The sequence below is a fragment of the Petaurus breviceps genome, unplaced genomic scaffold (assembly GCF_028583685.1).
Source record: "Petaurus breviceps papuanus isolate PSGF00001 unplaced genomic scaffold, PetGlider_PUasm1.0 176, whole genome shotgun sequence".
Classification (NCBI taxonomy): domain Eukaryota; kingdom Metazoa; phylum Chordata; class Mammalia; order Diprotodontia; family Petauridae; genus Petaurus; species Petaurus breviceps.
The window spans coordinates 16,702,345-16,729,477 of NW_027185771.1; the positions used below are offsets into that span (position 1 = coordinate 16,702,345).

General features: G+C 39.0%; 2 protein-coding genes across 2 annotated transcripts in view; one reads left to right on the forward strand and one right to left on the reverse strand.

The window, feature by feature from the left end:
- LRRC36 (leucine rich repeat containing 36) overlaps positions 1-16,757 on the reverse strand; it is a 48,644-nt gene extending 31,887 nt beyond the window's left edge. The window contains exons 1-4 of the mRNA XM_069085889.1: positions 16,688-16,757; positions 14,683-14,810; positions 6,240-6,432; positions 4,949-5,048 (exon numbers count right to left, since the gene is read on the reverse strand). Coding sequence (XP_068941990.1) covers positions 4,949-5,048; positions 6,240-6,432; positions 14,683-14,810; positions 16,688-16,757 — 491 coding nt within the window. The remainder of the gene's footprint in view (positions 1-4,948; positions 5,049-6,239; positions 6,433-14,682; positions 14,811-16,687) is intronic.
- A 2,318-nt stretch (positions 16,758-19,075) lies between these two features.
- Positions 19,076-27,133, forward strand: part of KCTD19 (potassium channel tetramerization domain containing 19) — a 43,480-nt gene continuing 35,422 nt past the window's right edge. The window contains 2 exon segments of the mRNA XM_069085931.1: positions 19,076-19,360; positions 20,597-20,601. Of these exon segments, the coding sequence (XP_068942032.1) occupies positions 19,076-19,360; positions 20,597-20,601 (290 nt within the window).

Sequence of the window (27,133 nt, forward strand, 5' to 3'; positions counted from 1 at the left end):
TCTCTCTCTCTCTCTCTCTCTCTCTCTCTCTCTCTCTCTCTCTCTCTGTCTCTCTCTCACACACACACAACCTTGTTTTGGAGGTAGAAACAAGAGGTGACGAAGTCATGAGCTAGAATGGTGTCCTCATAGCTGGAGAAGAGGGGATAGATGGATGGATGGATGAGAGAGATGCTGTGGAGATGGAATAAGACTTGGCAGCTGCCTAGAATGGCAGGGTGAGGGAGTGTGAGGAGTGGAGGAAGTCTCTGGTACAGCAAACCTGAGGGACTGGGAGGATGGGGGGAAAAGGGAAGTTAGGAGGGGGGCAGGTACACCATGTAGTGGGTAGTGCAAGTAAGAGGCAGAATCAGGGTTCTAGGCCTCAAAGTCTCCAGGCGTCTTTCCACTTTACCATGGTTTCATTACAAAGATAGATAGTGACATTATAAGACAAAGGTTCTAAGAGAATATGTATAGTTAGGGTGAAAAAACACTCAGGTTACAGAAAGAAAAAGAGTTAATGCCTAAGAACTGAAATATTATCCAAAGAAAAGATAGTTTGTAGTCATTAGTTTAAAGAAAAACAGAGAAAGAAAAGATTTTGTCCTTCATGAACAAATGTACTTTACTTAAGAGCATGGATAAAGCTAGGAAGCTAATAATATTAGCATTCATATTAATATGACTTCTGGCCAAGAATGTAATCATACTGGAGTATTTGGGGAGCACTATCCATTAGGGGACACTAAGGTTTAGGAAGAAAGTCTCCCTACCCCCAGTTACATTTTTATTTATACCATGAATATTTCTTGAGCTCATTAATAAAATATTTCTAAATATGACCTTGTACCTAGATAATATTTTCCCCTCATGATAAATGTTTTGTAATCACTTATAATGTTGTAATGAAGGTGATTTTTTTTCACAATGCATGGGTATCTCCACTTCACATAAATCCCAGATATAAAAATCTGGATCCAACAAATTCGAGAGATGATAAATCATTTTACAAAAGAATTAATCATCAGGGGTTTCTATAGTGTATTCTCCTAGTACATTTAAAATAAGATTTGATTTGCAAAAAAATAATGCACAAAATTTTTCAGGAACAAACCTATTATGTAAAGTAAAACATATAAGTTCTAAAGAAGTTCTTGGGAAAAAAAAAACCCAAGAAGTTCTTGGTTTCAGAAATAGACGAAGAGTGATATTTTATTCAGAATGTTTTGTTTTTAATTTCAATGCCTCAAATCCCAGGGCAAAGCAGGGAAAAGTGCAGTAGGAGAGGCCTGAACTTCATGTCAACAGACTGTAGAAATCTGATGAATGATTAGAATATGCACAAACCAAACAACAAACTTTGTAAACACACCCATGACAAAGGACTGAAATGTGTGTGTATTATGTATTGGCCCATCTCAGAAATATAATTGACAATATTTTTTGATATACATTTTATTCACTGCCACATTTTTTCTCAGTGGTTCTCAATTTTTAATTAAAAGTGCAAAGTTTTCCCTAGAGAAGAAAAATTGACAACAATTGTTCTCATGGGATTTATTCTGCCACTACAAATCTGCGTATTTAGAAGCCCAAACAATGAATAATATTTTTCATTTATGGACCTGTCTGGTGGGCAAAGACACTAGAGAATCTGGGCAACAGAAATCTGGGAGATAGGACTCTTCTGATACTTCAATGGATCCTTCCTTTCATCAGTTTGTGGACTCCCTCCACCAGTGTGGGTCACAACCCCTCCCTCACATCTCATCCTGCACAATCCCCTAAATCCTCTGTGGAGAACCTACCCAAATGTTGAGAGTCTTCAGTCTTCTGCATTTCATGGACACCTTTGAACACTTCAGCTATTCCATCAGTTATCCCTCACTCTTGCTACACTCAGCCACCTCCTTTGGGGTCTACATGTCCTCAGTAATAATGCTTTATGCCATTTCTCATGTACCTGCAGCAACTGCTGATAATATACTATAACCTTTAGACACAGAATGTGACCATGGCTTTCTGGTAACCTACAATTAGTATACTTCAGAGATTTTGGTATAGTACATGGCACACATGATGTCATACAGCATCACCAAGATAATGGGGATGTTTTTTAAAAAGGGTGGGGGAGGGAGTACAGCTTTGATATCAAGCAAGTAGCATTGAATCATTTGAAAGTACTGCAATTTCCCAAGTAATCTAGTACCTAGCACAGAAACTGGCATCTAGGAGGTACTTATTAAATGCTTATTTGATTGATTGATAGATTGATCTAGACTTTTCTGATTATTTCATTCTGGACCTAGCTCATTGTCACCTATCATGCTTGTTCAAGACATATTTTCTAATGGACTAAGAGATCAACTCAATTAACATCTAACATTATCTGGGCAATGTGCATTCATTCCAGCCACTTAGTTTTCTTATTGGGATTGCTAGACCAATTGCACTCAGTGACAATAGTTATGGGATGGAATGACAGAGCTCAACAGTAATTCATTTCAAAACATACAAGAGGTCCCTGCTTACTACCTCAGCTTATAAGAATTATTTTAACATGACAGCAAAATTCAGAGAGAAAATGTAAGAGAGGTGACAGGGTTATCAGAAAAAATGGTGACTATGAAAATACAAATGTAAAAATTCACTTTGTCTTGTTTAAAATAATTTAGAACTTTTTTTTTGTTTTTGCTGTTTGGAAGGAAGGCAGAGCAATTAGGGTTAAGTGACTTGCCCAAGGTCACATGGCTAGTAAGTGTTAAGTGCCTGAGGCTGGTTTGAACTCAGGTCCTCCTGACTGTAGGACTGGTGCTCTATTCACTGCTCCACCTAGTCACCCCTAGAAATTTTGAAGTAATTATTTCACTGCCACGAGAAGCAGGAATATGAAAAACAAATAACAATATTCTGGATGTCATCTGCACCTGGCTTACAGAAGACAGATTTGTGTCAAGTTGTACACCACTATATTTTACAGATGGAAAGGTAGCCTTATGCAAGTAAGAATTTCTATTTTCTGAATCCCACCCTTTTCACAATATACAGTAAAATACAGCTTTGACAACTATCTCATTAATGTTTTTGTTGTTTGATCCAAATCTAAGTGAAGAAATGAATGCTTTGGGCCACCAAAAGTCCAATTTTCTACATATTACTGGTTTGATTTTCTACAATGATCGAATTAATAAACACCAAATCTCTACTTCATTTTGTGTTAATGTAGATACAATCCCAAATTAAACAGAACTTTTCTATAACTGTGATATTTTCTTATTTCTTCCTAATCCACATTTAATATTATGGTCAAAACATTTTATAACTTTGTTTAAAACATTACTAAGTTTTGGTGAAACATAATTTCTAAAGTTATATGATAGTGCTTAAATTCTGTGACCCTAAGTTCTCTCAGTCGGCAATCTATCTCAGTTGGCAGAGGGTAGCAGCGGTATATAGTTACTAAGAAATGTATATTTTTATTTCACCTAATGGTCAAAGAGTAAAGAATGAAGTATTCAGCAAATGAGCAAAATGAATATAAATTTTCCTTTGGGTTGGAAAAAGACAGTACAGGGTTTCACCTTGACAAATGTATATGTATGTATGGAGAGAGGGAGAGAGAGACAGAAGAATCTGATCTAGCAAATTATTCCATTTCTTTCAGTTCTATTCACCATTATAAGAAGCCAGGCCGTTAGATTATCTAGATATGACCAAAGAACCACAGTTTTCCTGGCAGCAGCATATCTTATTACCAAAACAACAAACAAACGACCCAAGAGGAAAGAAAATTGTATTTTGAGCCTTGACCATACAAATGCTGTCTCCTAAAATTTTTTTAAAGCTACTCCAAAGATTGAGTTCTTAGATTTCATGCTGGGGTACAAAATGCATAAGACCTATTTGAATATAATCATTAACTAAAAATGGAAAAGAGAGGCTGGACCTTTCACAGCTTGGGTACTTAACTAGTCTGCTCATTATTTCCTTCACAGAGAAATTATTTTTCCTTTAAACACCAGATAGAAAAGTCTACTTAAATTCCTGCCTACCTAAGATAGTTGTTCTCAACTCAGTTGGTAAAACTCCACATATAGATTATAACTAAGAAGAAAGAGAAATCTGCCCAGTCTGCTCAGGAATCTTAGAAAGTTTTTGATAATCCCTAGGTGTATACCCAAGCTGATTCTAAAATAATAGTAGAAGCTTACTTTATATAACATTTTTAAAATTTACAAAGAGCTTTTACTCACAACTCTATATAACATAATGCAATATTTTTCTTTTATTGCTACTTTTTGTTTTTATGCCAGTCGTTTTTTAAAAAAAAAGAAAAATAGTTAAACAATACTAAACATGGTGGTTGGCAGTATTGAGATGAGTCTATTTATTTCACTTTGTCCTTATAAAGTTGTATTTTAATGCCTCTTATTTTCTACTATTATGACTCCAGGTGGTTGAAGTATTTTTACATTTTTAGTCCATCAAGATGTCAAGAAATGATTATGGTTCCTGTTTTCCCCTCACAGCAGCATGTGAAACCTTCCAAACCTATTCTTTTTCTATTGAGTAAAAGGAAATGTTTCATCATCTGTCTACTGGTTAATGCAAGTATTACCCTCATTTTATAGAAGAAGAAATGAGGAGCTGAGAAGTTAAGTGAATTCCCCAAGTGACATAGTTAATAAGCTCCAGAACCTAGATTCAAACTCAGGTCTCCATTACTCTTTCCCTGACAGCATGTTACATGTGGGACACAATTATTCAAGAAGACAGGAATGTACACATGGAGGGTCTAGATGCTTATATGACATAATTCTCTAGCTACTTATACTAATAACATAATTTTAGGATTTTGGCAACCTGTGAGTTCAGCTGGGAAAGTAAAGATCTTTTATTGGAAGTTCACTGTTCACTGTAACACAATCAAATACCAAACCAAATAAAATAAGATAAAACTCCTTGCCTCTTATTTTCCATATCAAAGAGGAAATTTTCATTGCTGTCCGGCTGACTGAAATGAAGCTTGGCAGCTTTCCGCTCACTGTCCCGGACTACCCGGTCATCTAAAGACAAAAAAGATAATCTAGGCATTCTAATTGTTTCCTGTGAAATAAAATCAAATTCACAAAGTGAAAACCAGGTACAGATTTCATATCCTTTTGTGCTGTGGGCAGAGACAGGTGACAGAACAATGCTATTATGTTGTCACTGGGACTAACAGAAACTCTTAGAGATGCTAAGAAATATCATAGCAATGACTGTTACACAGGTGCAACCACACCTAAGGAAAGGAAGGTTGGACAGTCAACAACTAAAGTATTCTTTCCTCAGTTAAGACATGTGCTAATGACTAAAGGTCCAAAGAGCCAAATGGTTTGAGCCTGAGGATTGAAGTTAAGCCACCCCTATTTGGAAAGAGCTGGCTCAAACAGGTCTGTTTTGTTCATGTTACTGATTCAAAAGTTCCTTTTCCACTAGAAGGTAAGGTAACTAACTCATCAATAAAAGGTAGGAATATACAATATTTTTTTTAAGCAATTGGGGTTAAGTAACTTGCTTAAGGTTATACGGCCAGTTATTTCTGGGTATGGTGCTAAGTATCAAGGCCTGGATTCAATCCCAGGTCATCCCGACTCTGGGGCCAATGCTCTTACTCACTGCACCACCTGGCCACCCCTAAGCAACTGGGGTTAAGTAACTTGCCCAAGGTTACATGGCCAGGTGTTTCTGGGTGGGTACTAAATGTCTGAGCCTGGATTAGATCCCAGGTTATCCCGACTCTGGGGCCAGTGCTCTTACTCGCTGTGCTACCTGGCCACCCCTGGGATATGCAATATTGATCTCTAATAGTTTCATGTCCTAGGGGCCTTTTAGCCCAAATGTCAGCCTGGAAGCATTTTTTAATGTGTGTGTATTTTTCCTGAAGTAATCAAATAAGGTTAAACTAGAGAGAACTAAAATGGAGTGACACAAAAAAGGGAAAGATTTGCATTAAAAATACTAAAAAAGGTCATAAAATATACTGCCAAAATAAAAGATCTACATAAATACTAATAAACAATGCACTCTGAGAACCCTGGGCCAACTTCCTTTTTTTTTTTCATTTTCCTCTCTTTTTTTATTTTTTAGTTTACACCATTCATTTCTACACCTGGGCGAACTTCCAAGATGGTAGGAGGCAAGAAGTTAACAGTAAACATTGCTGTTTACCAAAGTCTTTGAAAGGGTAGGGTGTGGGAGGGGGAGGCTCTCACCCAGTTTCTCCAGATTTTGTAGCATGTGTACAGCAAAGAGTCTATAGTCTGTATCTTTCCTGACAACAGGATTGAGTCTCAAATCTAGCTCTTTTAGGCAAGGTAAAGCCTGCAGGCGGGACACCTCTGCTAATGAAGGAATGTTGTTGTAATATAAATTCAGATCTTGGAGTGAAGATAAATACTCGATACCCTATTAAGGAAAAAAACTGTTAAAAGATGCCTGTTGGAAGAGACCACAAGTCCCACAGCTAAAAGTGGGAATATACTTGCTATTTAGCACTCATCTGATAGATGTAGAAGGCAGTGCTAGAATGCCACTCAGCTGTATGATAATGTAGAAATAGCCTTTCAGAAGGAGATAAACTGTCCTATGCATTGAGATTGTAGCAAGAGCACTAGATTTGGAATCAAAGGACCTGGTTTCAAATCTCTTCTCTACTCCCTTGGTCCCCTTGGGCAAGTCATTCTTCTAGGTCTCAGTTTTCTCTATAAAACAAGGAGCTTGGGCAAGGTTTCTCTAAGGTCCTTCCCAGTGCTGAGTCATGATGACAGAATTTAAGAGTTGAAATGGATGTCCATGACCATCTAGTCCAACCTACAATAGGACAAGAATTTCCATTCCAACATTCCTGACAATTGGTCATCCAGCCTTAGCCTGAAGATCTCTAAGAGACAGGGAAGGAGTCCCCTCCCTCACGTGGCAGCCCATCCCACTTTTGAACAGCTGTCATTTTTAGGTAGTTTTCCCTTAGATGACACTACAATTTTCTTCTTCCATTCATTAACAGGTCAAGCAGAACAAGTCTTGTGCCCTTTCTCTGAAGCAACCTTCCAATACCTAAATACAGCTGTTGGGAAGTCTCTAAGTCTTTAACATGTTAAACATCCCCAGGTCTTTCAGGAGAAGCCTCTTCCTATAGCATGAAATTGAAACAGTACACCTTCTGGAGCATCTTATACTTGTTTGTTCCTCATTGTTCTTCCTAAAATGAGGCATCTAGAATGGCACATAATACTCCAGATATGCTTTGACCAGGGAAGGGAGAAAAGAATCTCCCATCTGATCCCTCTTAATGCAAGCAAGGATCACATACGTTTTCTTGTCTGCTATATCAGTCATCTGTCACACACATTAAGTCCTCCATTCAAATTCTCAGATCTTCTCCAAATAAATATATCTATTCACATACTTCTGAGGCTGATTTTTTAAAGTCATGTGCAAGGCTTTATATTTAATTTCTATAAAATTTTGTTTAATTCCTTTTGACACAAATTGTGAAGGTGTTTTTGACTCCTGCCACATACAATATCTAATCTACTTTTGTGTCATATGCAAACTACAGAAGTACACCTTCTCTGCCTTCAAGCAGCACAGATCTCTAGGGTATATCACTAGAGATGCCCCTTCTAGGCTGACATTAAACTGGTGATAATGACAATGACCTTTTGGATCCCTCCATTGAACCAGTTCTGAATCTATTTGCTTAGCCCAAATATCTCCATATTTTGCCATGAGAACAACATGAAATACCTTACCAACTGCTTTGCTAAAAGTTAGATCAGGGATTCTTAACCTTTCTTGTATCCTGGATCCCCTTGTCAGTTTGTTGAAGCAAGCCTGTGGACTTCTCGGAATAATTTTGTAAAAAAAAATTCTTAGTCAAAGGAAATGCTAAATTTTGGTTAGAGATTAGTGAAAACAAAGATGTAATTTTTCCCATTCAAGTTCACAGACCTGCCAAAATCTCTCCATAGACACCTACAGGTCTGTAGCCCTCGATGAATATATTTACAGTATTCCCCTCATCTACCAATTAAGTAATCTTGTCAAAAAAGGAAATAAAGTTAGTCTGATCTGACCTATTCTTGATGAAACCAATGGTGGTCATTTTCTTGATGCTCACTATCTCTTTAATTATGCTTCAGAAATTGCCAGATATCAAAGTCAAGGTCCCTGACCTATGGTTTATAGATTTCATTCCCACTCCCCTTTTGATAACCATGACACATTTGCCCTTCTTTAAAACTTCAATATCTCATTCTCTAAAATCTTTCAAGAATTGTTGGCAGTGCCTTCAAAATCATCTCTGCCCATTCTTCCAGTACCTAAAGATGTAGTTCATTTGAGCCAAGTGATTTGGGATTCACGAGGAGCATTTATCTAGGTACTCTTTTCCTATCTCCTTATTTTAGCTATCAACTCCCCATTAGCCACATTTATTCTGTTCTTGCCAGGCCCAAAATAATCTTCATTGGCAGAGAAAACAGATGCAAAAGAGAATTGACCATTTTTGTCTCTTCTTGGTCATCAGTTATCAGCCTTTGCATAGGCGACCATTTCCCAGGCCTGGAACACACCTCCTTTCCCTTCTCTCCTTAACAACCTAGTTTCTTTCAAAGTGCAGCTCAAATGTCATTTATTTTTAATTAATTGAAGTCTTTCTTATTCCCTAATTACTAGTGCCCCCACTACTCCAATTACTTTATAATTCCTTGACTATATTTTGCTTCTTTTATGGGTATACATGTTGTTTTCCCCCAGTAAAACAAGTTCCTTGAGGGTGGAGAAAACATTTCATTTTTGCCCTTGTATCCACAGTGTCTGGCACATCACAAGCGCTTAATAAGTTGTTAATATGTTGACTGATTTCTAGTTCTTGCCTGTTAACTGTACCTTGAACATTTCTGTACAGACATCCAACATCATGGGTTTTTATTACTTGCTCTTTTCTTGGATTTTGTTTTCTGTGAACTTCTGGAATCTCTATTATCCATTCTTCCACATTATAGCTACTTATGGCATCTAGGTCATTGGACCTACATAGGTTGCCTCTTGCTTCCACTTTTCTTTTCAGATTAAAGGCTTTTATCTATTTTTTATCTATTCAAGATAAAAAAGACACTAAGCAAATGCAGTTCTACTAGCCTTTGCTAAGGGCTTTACTCTATCTGTGGAGAGGTCTGACATTCCTACATTGTACATTGTAGCACAGAAATCCAAATCTTAGACACCATCTTCTTCAACAGCTTCATTTCCTAAATCTGTTTTTCTCTTACTGTATTTACCAGAAGTTGGTAATAATCATCTATTCAAAAAAATCTTAGAAGATTCTCTGTCACATCTTAGCTACACATGGCAGGAAGATAGCAGATCCCTCTGTTACTGTTATCAGGCTGACAAACAGCTTCAGTCAAGCAACAAATATTTGTTAAATACTATGGGCCAGGCATAGTGCTATAAATATATAGTAAGGCAAGTCCTTTCCTCAAGAGTTTAACATTTCAACGGGGGAAAACAACACATAAAAAAAGGAAGCTGAAAGTGAAAAGTGGTGAGGACTGGACAAAGTTACCCATGGCAGGGTTATGGTACAGAAAATCTTAAGTACAGACTGGGGAGGAAAGAAGACTAGGCTGGCTTGGGTACCCTCTATAAATGGAGATTCTTGGATGAGTTATCCAAGCCATCCCTCCAGAGGAAGAGGCAGCAGCAGTGGAGTGTAAATTCCAAGTCTGGAGTGAGGTTTGAGACTGGTCAGAAAAGTCTGGAGAGGAAATCACTAACCACCATACTCTTTTCTCTTCTGATCCTTGATGGATAAATTCTCATTAGAGAGCCCTTGTGGATTTACTGCTTCATTCCTTGGGGGACATGCAGATGCTTACTCTCCAGAGTATTCAGCTTTCCCTCTTCAAAAACAGCCTTATTTTTCTCTTAGCTCCAAGTATTCAATAGGCCTCCTTTCCTTCCTTCTCTTTGTGATATTCTTTTACTCTCCAACCTCCTGGCACAGCTCAGGTTTCACTTTTGCCTCTTCAAGTACTTCTTGGTTTTCACACTGAAAACCTGCTTGTTTTTCTTCCATTTGTAAGGGAACATTCACTATGCTTGATGACCTGAAATATGGAGAGGCATTCTTCAAAAGCCATCACTTTCTCTCTTAGGAGGGAGCCCTGCCTGTAGTATAAATATTATGACTATGGCAAAAATTGCAAACTTTGGGTATTCAATGCAAATCACTGCACAATTCACCATGCTCTCCTTAGTTGTTAGAAGTGAGAGCCTCAGGTTAGGATGATTATTAACTTCAGATGTCACTCTCACTTCTTTAGCAAACCTTAATAACTTGACAGCCATAACGAACTTCCTTTTCTCTCTCCCACTAATCTCTTATCTTTCCCTGTCTTTTCTTTAACTTTTCTTACTACTTTCTCCTTTTCCTTCTCCTCCTTCTTCAGTTTATTTTTTCTCCTGCCCCTTTTTTGGTTCTTCCTTCTCCATTTTGGGTCCTTTTCCCCTAATCCTTCTTCTCTTTCAAAATGAACCTTTTCCTTCTTTTCTTCCTTCAAATTGAGCCTTCCTCCTTTAGTTTTCAACTTTTCAAATCATTCCCACCTTCTTTCCAAATTCATCTCTGGCCTTCTCCACAATTCTAAAGCTCTCCAAATCACCCTGACAATTAATTCTCCTTATTCAGTTCAAGTTTTCCCCCTATTCTTTCTCTCACACTATTTTCTCCTTGAAAAGCTGTAAGGAGAGTCTTATGAGGTTTTAAGTATTAATAATTCATCTACAGAGTATGTTTCTTCCAAGAAACTCAAAGCAGTTTATAAAATCTGATATTCAAATTGGGGCACCTGCTTGCTAATGGCTACTGTCCATTTTTCTTTTTCAGTCATGCCCAATCTCTGTGTCCCCATCCCAATCCTGACTTGTAGAAGGGAAGCAAAATGCCTTCAGCACACTTTTTACCCTGGTTTAATTCAATACATACTCCTGGATTATAACTGCTGCTCCATTTTTTAGTGGAAAAGAAATCAAGACAAAAAAATAGATTCTTTGGGAGAAGGGCATATTTTTAAAACTCTTAATGGAAATATGGCTATATATCCCAGAAAGCTGGGACAATTGCACACAAACACACATACACACATACAATCATCCCACTTTTTAAAATAAATTTTTATTTATATCTTTTGTATTTACATGGCTCAAATTTCTCCTACCATCCTTTATCCCATATAACAAAGAATATTTTTAAAAGAAACAGAAAAAGAAGAAAAATAGCAAAACTGATCCCCACTGTTATTTTAATTCTTTTTTTGTGGCTGTAATACTGATGAAATGGTATAAAGTTATTACTGTGTTATAATTGTATACTTATAAAGCATATAACATAAAACAGCCTTCATCTCTAATGTGGTCATATCAGTACCTGTTTTAAGCCTTCAATGTCTTCCAACTTCCCCTGTATCTAATATGAGTAGTACCTGAGCCCTCATTATCACTTATAGGGCTAACAGTTATATGATTATCACTTAACACTATAGGGTTATCAGATATAGGTAATCATAGTAATAGGGTTATAAATTTAATAGTTCACTAAAATGAAAAGATACAAACATCCTAAGTCAGGGCCTAAATTCTTTCCCCCCTTGTTGTTCCTTCACCTTTTAAAATTATTTCTACCTTTTATCAGACCATTACTGAAGCCATTACTCTTTAGACATGCCTTATCACTGCCAACTTTTGCAGTACTACTATTTCTGATGGCAAACTCACCTTTTAATACAGTATGAACCACAGAGCAGAAAGGGACCTTAGACTATCATCCAGTTTAAACTTTCTCATTTTACAGATGGGGAAATTGAGGCAAGAGAGGTAAAACAATTCACCCAAGGTCATGCATCTAGGGGAGAGCAGAGCCAAGACTAGAAAATGGAGCTCCTGGCTTCTAAGCCAATTCTCAGGAGCAGCTTTAATATCTATGTATCTATCCAGGATAGAGATCATGGGGATCATAGAATTTCAATTTAGGAGACCTTAGAGATCATCTATACCAACCTTATTTTACAAATAAGAAAACAAGGTTAACTAAGTAGTATTTGGCAGAATTGGAATTTGAAACCAGATCCTCTAACTGCAATAGCTCCCTCCTCTGCAGACAACTGACTGAAATTGTTTTCAAGTTTTTCAAATTTCAACTCTTTTCAATTTTTAATTGCAGTCATATTAGAGTGTCAGGTTTAGTAGGTGCTTAATATAGGTTTGCTGAATAAATCAGCCATTTTTGCCCATTTCTGTTCAATTTTTCAAAACCTACATAAAGTCCTACACAATTGGGCACCTGTATAACTTTCCAGACTTGTCTCATATTCCTCTCCTTTACAATTTGAGCAAATTAGAATGCTGCTCTCCACTCTCACCTCCTGTCTCCCCAAATACATGTTGTTCTTCCTCCCTGCCTTTGCTCATGGTGTTCCCTACAAATAGAATTGCCTCTTCCCTTTTCATCTATTTTATGCCTATCTATCCTTTAAAGCCCATCTCAAATGCTATCCTCTGCCCCAAAACTTTCTCTGATTCTCCTGACTGGCAATGTCTTTCCCCATTTGACTTCATACAATACATTTACTATAATGTTTTTTAGTAAAATCATTTTCCATTGACTATCACTGAATGAGGCAGAAGTTACAACTATTGAGCCTGTTATTAAAATACCTCTGGGTATTGCAAGCACTCGGTAAATTTGATGCTCAATCTCAGGTAACTTTTAATTCTTTTTGATGTGAATGTCAAGTGAATAGCTTTCCATCTCCCTTCTACCTTCCTAATTCTTAATGGTCCATGCATTCCCTAAAGATGCATTAGCAATTATCACAGTCATTTTGTTTTCCCTAAAGCAATTAAGTAAAGTGCTTCTTGGTACTGGAAAGATGAACATATACAGAACAATAATATTAAGCAAGCATCACTGATTGCAAAGCAAACAAGAGCAATATTTATTTTTTCCATTTATTTTTGTTTATTTTTTCCATTTATTTTACGTAAGAAAGGAAAACACCCATAGAGTTCAAATCCAGCCAGTCAAGTCCATGATAAAATGTAGAAGGGGAAACCCTAAGTCAACAGTTTTCTGAAGCCAATGAAGTAATGAGATTCCTGTTAGAAAACTAGTCTTTCTTTTCAGAAGACATCCAGAGAAAATCTCCTTGGAAAGGAACTCACAGAAGGCTAGAAAATTAAGCCAGTAAGTTTAAGATTGAGTGAAATCTGCTTAAGTTTTGTATTACGGGTTAGCAGGGAGACATACAAAGGATGCAGCCTGGAAGTCATTTAGACATCTGATCTAGATTATGGTTTGTCCAGGTAAGCAGTTATCTCATGAAATAGCAAGCTGAGAAGACAATCTGAAACCTTTAGTTTATCTGGAGAGTATCTGGAAAAGTACAGAGAAAAGGCTTTTTGCAATGGGAATATGTGGAAAGATATTTTTGTATGGCATTTGGGACACAAGGGAAAAGAACAGAAATTCTATACATGTGTATATTTAGAGAACCCTTGTGTATGTTAGCTAATCCTTACTCCTTTGCTTTGCCCAGGGCTGCTCCTTTCTGCTTTCATTCCTAGGCTTTTTTCTACACTGCCAGGTCCATAAAAGTTTCCTTGCCTTTCAGTCTATCACCTCTTCCACTTTCAAATGCTCCTAGAAATTCATATTTTGCAGGAACCCTTCAGGTCTCAACATAAATTTTTCTCTAATTAGGAAGAGACATTAATAAATGTAAAATGCCAGTAAATCTAAGATTGAATAGATCTCAGCTATCTAATTTGATCTAAAAGGCAAAAATGGAAAGGCTGTATCTTCTCTATCTCTTATTTCCTCCCAAAAACACTTCTAAAATATATTTGATTCACAATATTTACTATGTTTACCTCACTGGTCCTAAAATAATACCACAGAGTTGCAGAGGACTTTAAAGGTCTGATTTCAAACCTCATCAAGAATCTTTTTCTTCAAAATCTTCAGTGATTATACAACCTCCATTTGAATACTTCCAATGACGAGGAATCTACAGCCTCCTGAAGCAGTTCATTCTACTTTTGGACATCTCTAATTATTAGGAAGCTCTTTCCTATAATGAGTTAAAACCCGACTCTCTGCAACTTCTTGTTAATGCTAAAGATATTTTTGTTCTCTGTCACCAGACAGAATACATCTAAAGTCTCCAAATCTTCTTTCATATGCCAGACCTTTAAATATTTGAAGACAACCATCAGGTCTCTTCCTAAGTCTTTTCTGCCTTCTGAAACTAGATATAGATTAGAGTGTTGGGTCTGGAGTCAGGAAGACCTGAGTTCAAATTTGGACCCAGATAGACTGTCAGCTATGTGACCCTGGACAAGTCATTTAACCTATTTGCCTCAGTTTTCTCAAGTGTAAAATATGAGTAATAGTACCTACCTTGCAAGGTTGTTGTGAGCACACAAAATAATATTTGTAGTAAAGCCTCTACATAGCACAGTACCTATGGCATATAGTAGATGCTATATAAATGCTTATTTGCTTCCTTCTTTTCTCAAGGCTAAATATCCCGAGTTCTTGCAATCAATTCTTCTACAGCATGGTCTACAGTCCTCTCATCATATGGAACTTACCTGCAGACTAGAGATTAAATTTCTTGATAGATCTAAGGATCGGAGATTTTTAAATTTTTTGAAGGTCTCACCAATGGAATGGATTTTTCCTACATAGGATCCCTGCAATGAAAGAGACTCCACCAATTCTGAAAATAAATCATTAGCAAATGTATTATGTTCTTTCTCAGTAACTGTTTAAAGGAAGAGCAGAGTTAGCAAAAATGGACTTTCCTTTCTCCCCCTGCCCCTTGTGATGGTTTTGAGTGTTCCCTGAAAGTCTCAGGGAAGGAAGCTTGGGATAATGCAGCAATTACCAAAATGTTATAGGAGGACCCCTGGGAGCCTCTGAGACAATATCAAGGTGAGGTCAAATATCAATATTTGAGACAATATCAATATCTGTGAGGTCAAATCTATTTTCATAATAATACTAAGTTATTGACTATTAAAATATTTCTCCCCTTTCCATCTACATATCTGTGTGATGATGGATTTTCTTCATATACTTCAAAACAATACAAATCAATATATTGAATGCAGAAGCAGATATGAGAATCTAGCTGTCTTCTATTAAGCCAGACATTAGATACTTGCAAAAAATGCAAATAATCTCATTTTTGTTTTGACAAAGCTATTAAAAAGAACGTTTAGCATGTATTATTATTTTAAAATTTTTAATCTTAGTTTTAATTTTTAATATGGTAATTATCAAGAGTTACAATACACATAATAAGAGCTCTTTGAAATCTCCAATAACTTTTAAGAATAGAGAAGAATCCTCAGACCAAAACGTTTAAAAAATTCTGCTGAAACAGAAAGATTACTTGATTTTTAGTTAGAGGGTTTGAATTCCAGTTCTTTTGCTTACTATATGTAACTTTCAGCAAATAATTTCCTCTCTTGGGCTTTAATTTCCCAATTTGCAAAATGAAGGGGTTAGATTAAATTGTGTGTAAGGTCCCTTCCAGTCTCTAAGGTCCAGTAGAGAGAGGTCCACCAAACAGAATGGCTATTTGAAAACAGCAAGAGATCGTGTCAAATATTTCAAAAATTCTTGAAACAACAAAATTTTAATTGACTTCAATTTTTTTAAAGCACACAGCACTTTAGAAATGTTTGTCTTACAAAATCAAACCAACAATAACGTCGTCTTTCAGAAAAAGGCAAGATATTTATCCCTAGTTTTTTGGGGAGGTGGGGGGGAAAAGAAGAATAAGATAAGTTGATTCAGGATCCCTAAATTATAAAGTATCAAACATCAAGGAGACCTGGATTTGAACCCTCTGCTCTGCTTATTATAATCTGTGCAGGGCCCTTCACTTTTTTGGCCCTCGGGTACCTCATCTATAAAATTGAGGAGGATGGACTAGGTTCCTTCCAACTCTAAATTCTATGATCCTGTGATCCCTAAGACAATACATTTCTAAAGCAAACATATGCTCAAAGTAGCAGCAGAAATAACAAGGAAGGATAATGACTGGTTACTGATAACTGAATATTCCAAGCACTTTACCCCACCAAATAGAGGCACTGTGGTCACATTATCAATGTATTTGACAAATGGGGGAAACAGAAGGAAAGGGAAGTTTAAGGCCAGACTACTAGGGTCAGCTGGAGTGGTCAGCATTTTAAGTGACACCACACCCCAAGCAGTGGGCTGGGCACTAGCTATCCGAGAGCACAGAGCAGTGATTCCTGCAGCAGCCTATCCCTTCTTCAATGGAAAGAACAACATCGGGAGCTTCAAACCCAATGTCCCCCGAAGGCAGAGGGGCAGTGGGTCTTGAAATGGTGAGGGGCACTCTCAGACCCTGACGAACGGCCCCGCCCCCACATCACTGGGCCCTCAAAGGGCCCCCGGGAAGGAGACAGAGAGACTGACAAAAGGTGACACCGAAGTGCCCCCTCCTCCCTCCCGGCCTCCATGACCGGACCCCTGCTCCCTCCCCAGTGGGTGCTGCCGTTTCCCCACGCCCTCCCCACTCCCAGCCGGCCCCTCCCTCCCGGCGCCCCCCGGCCGCACCCGGCTCCTCGTGGGTCAGCGCCCCCATGCGGCGGAGCACGTCCTCGTTCAGGTTCCACTGCTCCGCCATCCCAGCTCAGTCCCGCCCGGCCCCTGGCTGGCGAGGCCGGGAGACAGCCTTGGGGGATGCCGGGAAACCGGAGAGTCCCCCGCAAACCCCTCCCCCCCCGGGCGCCCCCTCCCCTGACACCCCGTCTCTGGCCTCGAGCCCCTGTGCCCGCCCCCGCCCCCTTACCTGACAGCCCCTGTGCCCTCGCGCCCCCTGCCCTCTGGAGCCGCCCCTTCCCTCAGCCACAGACTCCGCGAGTCCACCCGACCCTCCCGCAGCCCCTCACCGGACACCTCTGGCCTGCGCTACCAGTCCTCTGTCTCTTCCGAGCCCGGGACCCTTCCCTAAACAGTCCCATGCCCATCACCTCGTGCCTCTCCTCTAACCCCCTCCCCATTTCCCCTGAGTCTCAGGCCCCTGCAGAAACTCTCCTCTAACAGCCGGTCTCTGCATCTGGCGCCCCCTTGCGCAGCTCTCCTCTACCCTCCGCCCTTCTCATCACCTCGTGCACCCTCCCAGGCCGGCACGTGCCACTCTCCCCTAACATCGCCCCACCCCCATTACCTCGTGTACCCTCCGGGTGCAGGACCTGCACGCGCTGCTCTCCTTTAACCTCACACCCTCCCTACCCCGCCCCATCACCTCAGTGTACCCTCCCAGGCTGCACGCGCTGTTCTCCCCTCACATCCCCCCACCTTCCCGTCATGCGCTGCTCTTCTTTAACCTCCCCCTCCCCCCATCACCTCGTGCACACTCCCGGGCTGCACGCTCTGCCCCTCGATAGCTCCACTCTCTCACCCGCCCCAGCTTGCTCACCTGCCACCACCAGCCGCCCCCCCCCACCCCAGCTCCGCGCGCTCCCTCTGGCCGTTACTCGCTGGCAGCCCCTTGCCCCAAGGCCACCGTGACCATGGTATGCAGCCAGCCCTGGCGGGGGGGTGACTGGAAGATCAGTGTGGAGAAAGCCCCTACCTGTGGGGTGGCGAGCATCTCCCTGAGGGCAGGACCCGCGAAGGGGCAGCCCGGCCTGGGGAGGGGTGCTTGCTGAGGAAGGAGCGCTCCAGGGTGCTGTGTGTGGGGAGAGAGGCCTTGGTTTTCTGGTCTGGCCCCTGTTGCAGCTGACACTGATGGCCTGCCTCCCTTGGCTGGGGCCCTGGAGGCCAGGCGCGGGGGTGGGCAGAGCCGCACAGCCTTGCTGCCCCCCAGCCACCCCAGGGACCCTCTTGTGAGGGACCCCCGTGGCCCTTTCGGGAATGGGGGCTGCAGTGAGGAGCAGGAGCCCAACCCCCCTCCAGTGTCCGGTGGCCCCTGCCCACCCCCTTCTGGGTGGCCCCTGAGGCCCTGGGCTCCCCTGGGGCCGATCAGCCTCAGACGCCCCCTGGAAGCAGAGGGAGGGGTTCGATCGCCAGGTGACCCAGACAGAAGGACGGAGCGCCTCCCAGTCCGTGCCCCAGGCGCTGCCTGCAATGCTCTGACCACCTCGCCAACCCGGGGCGGGGTGGACAGGGGTGGACAAGATCTGTCCAGCATTTCAGTGAAGCGAGGCACTCCCTCTTCCATGCAGTTTAAATCTTAAGTAACTGCTCACTTTTATAACAGGCTGACAACATGATTTCCTCACAACCCCGTAGGTAATGCCAATATAAACTAACCATTCCCATTTTACATTAGAAAAAAATGAGATTCAGAGACTTGCCTGTGATCTCACAGGAAATGTCAGGATCAGAATTCAGACTCAGGTTGCCCCACTTCAAGTCGAGGACTGTCTTCCCACTACATCTTTCGGTGGGCAATATCCCCAGATTCCCTTTGGCCTGTGTCATCTGAAAAGATTTCCTAAACTCCTTGAAAGAAAATAGACAAGCTTGAGCTATTAGGCTACATGCAAAGACTTGGGGCAGTCAACTTTTCTTCTTTCATGGTCTTTGTCCTTCACCACCTTCTTTTACGTGTGTGGTCGGTCCATTTTGTGTTTTTAGTTGAAGATTTGTTACAGAACACATTTGCATTTGTAGATATACTGTTTTTCTATCTTGTTTCTATGTTGCATCAGTCTAAGGCTTAAAAAAACAAAAAGTAGGTTAGATAGGAAATTCAATTATGAATAGATGAGCTTATGTTTTTAATGGTGAGGTTTATTGACTTACTGGGCTCATCACTACAAACCTTAGTGTTCTTTGGCCGACATTAATAACCACCAAGGGGACTGAAAGAACCCAGAACAAACAATGAACTCATTTCTTTGTAGATAGGATCTCCAAAGAGCCTTACATTTATTTAATATATTTAAGTGCTCCAGGTCATAAATCTCTTCATTTTCCATTTAGGAGGAACCTGGGATGTCTCATGAATCAGCAGAGGATTTGTTTCATTTTAATGTAGGGGGTTGGCACTTTTCCGTTCCTAGAAGCAAGCTTGCTCAGTTCCCAGACTCCCTCCTGTGGAAGGAGGCATCTGCCTTGACACCCTCAGAAAGCCAACGGCTATTCATTGACAGAGATGGATTCACATTTCGGCATGTACATTATTACCTCCATACCTCCAAACTCTCCTTTTCCAGTTGTGCAGAATTAAATTTGCTATATGAGCAAGCATTGGGTTTGCAGCTGACACCTTTATTACAGGTAAGTCCCTTAGACATCAACATTCAGTCGATATGGGTTTACATCTAGATGTGTTTATGTGTGTTATTTTTGCATTGGACAGAACACAGATCAATGATTTGACATGTCTTAATGGGAAACTGTGTTGAGTGATTCATTACATAAAACTAATGTAGAGGATATAAGAATTTTTTTTTTAACAAGCTGCTTGACCACCTGACCTTGTTCCATGCTTATAGTCAGTAAAGGCCCCAGGGCAGGCATTATCTCTCATCCATCCTAAAACCTCAGAAGGCACTGATGGCTCTATCAAATGTTATATTAGGCTTTTTACTGAAGCTGAAATTGAATATTTTTTTAAAAAAGAAATTAAAATTTGGGGGTTAGTAAAACTTACTAACACACCTATGTTGTATTAAATTAAGTGCCTTGAACATAAGCAGAAACTTAATTTTTATTGAACTAATTGGACCATGTACACATCTAATACTTTTTTTCCTTGATAGTTGTGCTGAGAATTTGCCTATTCTCTCCAACAAGTCATCTACACTCCACTGTTTTATTAAGCTCTAGAAGGGATCAAGGATTTTCAAAAGCTATGCTGGAAAAGTTGAAGTTCTGTTATATCTGACCAAGTTAGAAAGCTCTCAACTGTGCACAAAGCCTCAGTCATCTAAGAACCAGCCTAACTAGGGTGGAAAGGCTTACTACCAGGTTGATCACAGGGAAGTAGGGTTTTATTTTACTTTATTTTTACTATAGCAACTCATAAAGACTTGTCTACTTGGGAAATGAAAGTGATAGGAAACTGAAAGACAATCTTTTTTTTTTTAAGACACTGAGGCAAAGAGGGATTATAACCTACTTTGGTGACTGATAGTGTCCATACTGATGAAATCACAGGTTTTTGAAGTATTTAGGTCCTATAAGAAAACATCCACATAATATCAGTAAGAGCAAAAACCACCCCAGAACCTTTGCTTTGTCTTTACTCTGTGGCTCTGAGAATGTTTTTAAATGTGTTAAACAAAATACATGGGACTACAAAGGCAGCCAATTATACTGAAATACAGATGTCATAATATTTTTTAAAAAACAACATCACAGACCCCAACTTAAGAACTCTTGGTTTAGATAATCTATGAGCTCTGTTTCACTTATGGTAAGATGTAATTCTGTGATCTAGTTATACAATACAAAATATCAGAGAATGTTGCCTTCTTTTCCATTTTAATAAACATTGAGTTCCTTCAGCAGTATTTGTAATAATTTTTATTATATATTGCCCCTTTTAAAATAATAAGGGGGCAGCATGCATAGTATAGGAGAGAGTACTACATTTGGAGGATCTGAGTTCACATTCTACCTCTGCCCCTTATTACCTGTGTGGCTTTGGTCAAGTCACAACCCATCTAGACCCCACTTTCCTCATTTGCAAAATGGGGGGCTGGATAAGATGACCTCTAAAGGTTTCTTCCGATACTAAATCTAGGGTGCAGAGTTAGGATGGCAGATGTTTGTCCATTTTACCTAGCTTACCTACTCTATAACAACCTAAAAAATGTTCCAGAACAAATTCTTATCAGGAAAGCCAAGCAAAAGTCATAGCCATTTTTCCAGCTCAGGGCAGTATAGGAAGATAAAGAGTTCAGTGGATACTGGGTGGGAGTTGGGCAGGAGCACAGTGAGGTAGCAGCATTAGGGATGGGGGAGCATTCTAGAATCCAGGAAACAGAGTCAAGACAGAGCACTAGGGAAGGAAGCAGCAGGGCAGAAAGAGATCTTGGGGAATGCCTGAGCTAGCACTGGGTTCAGGAATAGGTGCCATCTTTATCCCATTACCCAATTCCAGGACATATATCCAGGGTGGAGAAGAGAGTTCATGAGTGAGCACAGGGCCTGACTGAATATTATGTAGGAAACAAGTTCTAGAAATATATCTGTGTGACTGATTGAGCCCAAGAGCAAAGAGGGGACTCAGTTCTAATCTTTAGCCCTGCACATAAGCCTTCAGTACAATAACTAGGGCAGAAGACTAAGACCAAACAAGTAGTTAATTCACTCTGAACCTGCAAAACTTCCCGGGGGGCTAATAGTGACTAAGTCCAATATCAGTCTACTGATTCAACAAACATTCAACACAAGCCAGAAAACCCAACTTGCAAAGGTCAGACTAGGAAGGCAGTAAACAGACCTCTCCCCAGAGCATGCCAATTTAGAAGAACCAAAAATGCACAGGCCCAATTTTGAGCTTGAGCTGTGAGAGCAGCAGAACATAAAAGGATAGAAGCTTGGGCCAAATATTCCTGTCCTCCCAGGAGTGAGCAGATCCCAACACTAAAATCCAAAGTCAAGAAGTAGGCTAGAAGAATGAGTAAATAAATAAAAAATCTAACCATAAAGAGTTATTATGATGACAGGGAAACTCAAGACTTAAACACAGAAGAAGAAAATTACTTGAAAACATCTACAAGCAAAGTCTCAAAGAAAAATACAGATTGGACAAAAGCCCAACAAGGATAACCAGAATAGTTGAAGAAGGTACTAAAAAATAATTCCAAAAACCAAGTGAGAACTGTGGAAGAAAAATATGAAAAGAGAATAAACAACTTGGTAAAAGAATTAGAAAACCTTACTAAAGAAAATAAGCCTTTGAAAATTAGGATTGGGGTGTCTAGGTGGTGCAGTGAGTAAAGCACGAGCCCCAGAGTCAGGAGGACCGGAGTTCGGTTCCGGCCTCAGACACTTAACACCCACACCAAAAAAAAAACCCAAAAAAACTAGCTGTAACCTTGGGCAAGTTACTTAACCCCAATTGCCCTCCCAAAAAAAGAAAGAAAGAAAGAAAATTAGGATTGGCCAAATGTAAGCTAATTACTCTAAAGACGACAAAAAAAAAAAATAATAAAACAAAGTCAAAAGATTAAAAAAAAGAAGAAAATATAGGAAATTTAGGAAAAACAACTGACCTGGAAAGCAGATCAAGGAGAGAAATTTTAAAGAATTATTGAACTTTAATCGACCCCTCTCTGAACTTGATAAATCCAACCTCAAAATAAACAAGAAAGAAGTTAAGGAAGTGAATAGAATTTTAGAGAGGGTAGGTATGATAGATCTTTGGAGAAAACTGAATGGGGATAAAAAGGAATCTACCTTCTTCTCAGTGGTACATGGCACATACACAAAAATTGGCTATGTACTAGGACATAAAAACCTCACAATTCAGTGCAGAAAGGCAGAAATATTAAATGCTTCATTCTTAGATCATGACGCAATAAAAATCATATGCAATAAAGGGCCATGGAAAGAAAGACTAAAAACTAATTGGAAACTAAAAAATTTAATCCTAAAGAATGAGTGGGTCAAACAAGAAATCATAGAAACACTCAGCAACTTCATTCAAAAGAATGACAATAATAAGACAACATACCAAAATTTGTGGGATGCAGCAAAGGCGGTTCTGAGTACATACATGAATAAATTAGAGAAAGGGCATGCAATTGAAAAAGCTAGAAAAAGAACAAATTGAAAATCTGTAATTAAATACTAAATTAGAAATAATGAAAACCAAAGGTGAGATTAATAAAATTGAAATTAAAAAAACTATTGAATTAATAAATAAAACTAAGAGCTGGTTTTATGGAAAAAAAAACAGTAAAATCGATAGACCCTTAGCCAATATGATAAAAAAAAAAGAAAGAAGAAAACCAAATCACGAGTATCAAAAACAAAAAGGGTGAATCTACCTCCAATGAAGAGAAAATTAAAATAATAATTAGGAATTATATGCACATAAATTTGAAAATCTTAGTGAAATAGAGGAATATTTACAAAAATATAAATTGCCCAGATTAACTGAAGAGGAAGTAAATTACTTAAATAACCCCATCTCAGAGAAATAAATTGAACAAGCCATCAGTGAACTCCCTAGGAAAAAATCTCCAGGGCCAGACAGATTTATTAACAAATTCTATCAAGCATTTAAAGAACAATTGATTCCAATACTCTACAAACTATTTAGGAAAATTAGTGAAGCAAGAGTCCTACCAAATTCTTTTTATGACATAAACATGGTACTGATACCTAAATTAGGAAGAGATAAAACAGAAAAAAAATTATAGACCAATATTCCTTATGAATATAGATGCAAAAATTTTAAATGAAATATTAGCAAAAAGACTACAGCAAATTATCACAAGAATAATACACTTTGATCAAGTAGGATTTATTCCAGGAATGCAAGGATGGTTTAATATTAGGAAAACCATCAGTATAATTGATCATATCAACAATAAAACTAGCAGAAACCACATGATTATCTCACTAGATGCATAAAAGGCTTTTGACAAAGTACAACATCCATTCCTATTAAAAACACTAGAAAGTAGAGGAATTAATGGAGCTTTCCTTAAAATAATAAGTAGCATCTATTTAAAGCCATCAGCAAGTATTATATGAGCTAGAATAATAATAAGCTAGAAGCATTTCTAGTAAGATCAAGGGTGAAACAAGGGTGCCCACTATCACCCCTCTTATTCAATCTGGTACTAGAAATGTTAGCAGTAGCAATTAGAGAAGAAAAAGAAATCAAAGGAATCAAATTAGGCAAAGAAGAGACCAAGCTATCACTCTTTGCGGATGATATGATGATATACTTAGAGAATCCTAAAGAATTAAGTAAAAAACTACTTGAGACAATAAATAAATTTGGCAAAGTAGCAGGATATAAAATAAACCCACATAAATCCTCGGCATTCCTGTATATCTCTAATGAAATCCAACAGCAAGAGATAGAAAGAGAAATCCCATTTAAAGTTACTGTACTCATTATAAAATATTTGGGAATCTACCTGCCAAAATAAAGCCAGGACCTATATGAACACAACTACAAAACACTTTCCACACAAATAAAGTCAGATCTAACTAAGTGGAAAAACATCAATTGCTCACGGTTGGGTCGAGCTAATATAATAAGAATGACCATTTTACCTAAATTAAATTGCATATTTAGTGCCATACCAATCAGTTTACAAAAAAAAATATTTTATAGACCTAGAAAAAATAGTAACAAAATTCATTTGGAAGAACAAAAGGTCCAGAATATCAAGGGTATTAATGAAAAGAAATGCTAGGGAAGGTGGCCTAGCTATACCAGATTTTAATCTGTATTATAAAGTAGCAGTCATCAAAACTACTTGGTACTGGCTGAGGAATAGAGCAATAGAGGAATAGATCAATGGAATAGATTGGGTCCACAAGACTCAGCAATCAATGACTATAATAATCAACTCTTTGATAAACCCAAAGACCCCAAAATTATGGGATAAGAATTCACTATTTGACAAAAACTGCTGGGAAAACTGGAATATAGTATGGCAGAAACTGGGCATAGACCAATATCTAACACTGTATACCAAAATCAATCTAAATGGGTATATGATCTAGGTATAAAGGATGATACTGTAAGCAATCTGGAAAAGCAAGGAATACTTTACCTCTCAGATTTATGTAGAGGGGAAGATTTCATGACCAAACAAGAATTAGAGAGCATTATAACATGCAAAATGGATAACGTTGATTCCATGAAACTGAAAAGCTTCTGTCCAAACAAAGCCAATGTAACCAAGATTAAGAGGGAAGTGGAAAATTGGGAAAGAATTTTTACAACCAATGTCTCTGATAAAGGCCTCATTTCTAAAATATACAGAGAATTGAGTCAAATCTATAAGAATACAAGTCATTCCCCAATTGATAAATGGTCAAAGGATATGAACAGACAGTTCTCAGAGGAAGAAATTGAAGATATCTAAAAGCATATGAAAAAAATGCTCTAAATCACTATTGATTAGAGAAATGCAAATCAAAACAACTCTGAGGTACCACATCTCACCAGTCAGATTGGCTAAGATGACAAAAGGAAAATGATAAATGCTGGAGAGGATGTGGAAAAATTGGAACACTAAAACATTGCTGGTGGAGTTGTGAACTGATCCAACCATTCTGGAGAGCAATCTGGAACTATGCCCAAAGGGCTATAAGTAATTTCATATCCTTTGACCCAGCAATACCACTTCTAGGGTTGTATCCCAAAGAGATCACAGAAGCGGGAGGAAGACCCATATGTACAAAAATATTTATAGCAGCTCTTTTTGTGGTGACAAAGAATCGGATATTAAGGGGATGCCCATCAATTGGGGAATGGCTAAACAAGTTATGGTATATGAATGTAATGGAATACTTTTGTGCCATAAGAAACGAAGAACAGATGGACTTCATATCTACCTGGAGAGGCTTATACGAACTGATGCTGTGAGAAGAGCAGAACCAGGAAAAATTTGTACACCATTACAGATACAATGTATGTGTGACAACCAACTTTGATAGACTGGGCTACAAGTAAACTCCAAAAGGCTCATGATGGAGAGAGATGTCTTCATTCAGAGAAAGAACCAGAAAGAACAGAGTTTGGATACAGATTGAAGCAAACTACTTGCTCTCTTTCTCTTTCTTGTTTGGTTTGGTTTTTTCTTTCCCCGTTGTTCATTCCTTTTCTGTTTCTCTTCATTTCCCATCTGTTACAATCCTTCTCAACCTGACCAATGTCTAATGCAAAAGTATCTGTAGATCCTATACCTGATTGTATGCCACCATGAGGGGGAAGGGGAGAGGGTAGAAGAAAATTTGAAACTCAAAGAACTGGTTAACTGAATCTTGTAAACTCAAAGTAAACAGACAAATTAATAAAGAAAAAAATGGGAAGAAAAAAAACAAACAAAGAATGGACTACATGAAACATAGGAACAACAACAACAAAAACAGCCTAGACATCGTATTTCAAGAAATTATAAAGGAAAACTGTCCAAATATCTTAGAACCAGAGTGCAAAGTAAAAATGGAAAGAATCCACTGATCACATCCAAGAGACCCATTAATAAGAATTCTCAGGAATATTACAGGTAAAATCCAGACTTCCCAAGTCAAGGAGAATATATTGCAAGCAACCAGAAAGAAAGAATTCAAGTGCTCAAGAACCGCAGTTAGGATCAAAGGAGATCTAATAGGCACTACCTTAAAGAAAAAGAGGACTTTGATATTTCAATTCTAAATCTCTAATCCCATTATTCTATAAGATGTTGTCCCTTGTCATTATTTTATTACCGTCTTGTAGGGAAGAAGAAAACATTCACAAAGACAGTGTGGTACAGTAGAAAGAGGATTTGGAGTCAGAGGACTGGGTCCAAATCTTGACCTCAGATTTACTAAGTGACCTCACCAGCAGCATGATCCTTGACCTGTGGCTCAAAGTCCATTTGCATGGGACTCTCCATATTAGTGGAGATAGATTGCTCAATGTTTCTCACTGCATGAGGGGCAGCGTTGGCCAGAGCTTGGAAGAAGAGAGATCCTGGTCCTTAGGCTTTTAGCATCAAGATAGAAGATACATAGTTCTGGATTACTTTTTTTTTTTTAAGCAATCAGGGTTAAGTAACTTGCTCAAGGTTACACGGCCAGTTATTTCTGGGTGTGGTGCTGAGTATCTGAGACCGGATTTGATCCAGGTCATCCCGACACTGGAGCCAGTGCTCTTACTCTCTGAGCCACCTGGCCACCCCTAAGCAATTTGGGTTAAGTAACTTGCTCAAGGTTACACGGCCAGGTGTTTCTGGGTGGGTGCTAAGTGTCTGAGTCCGGGATTCGATCTCCAGGTCTTCTCAACACTGGAGCCAGTGCTCTTACTCGCTGTGCTACCTGGCCGCCCCTCTGGATTACTTTAGGTACCTAAAGGGAAATGAA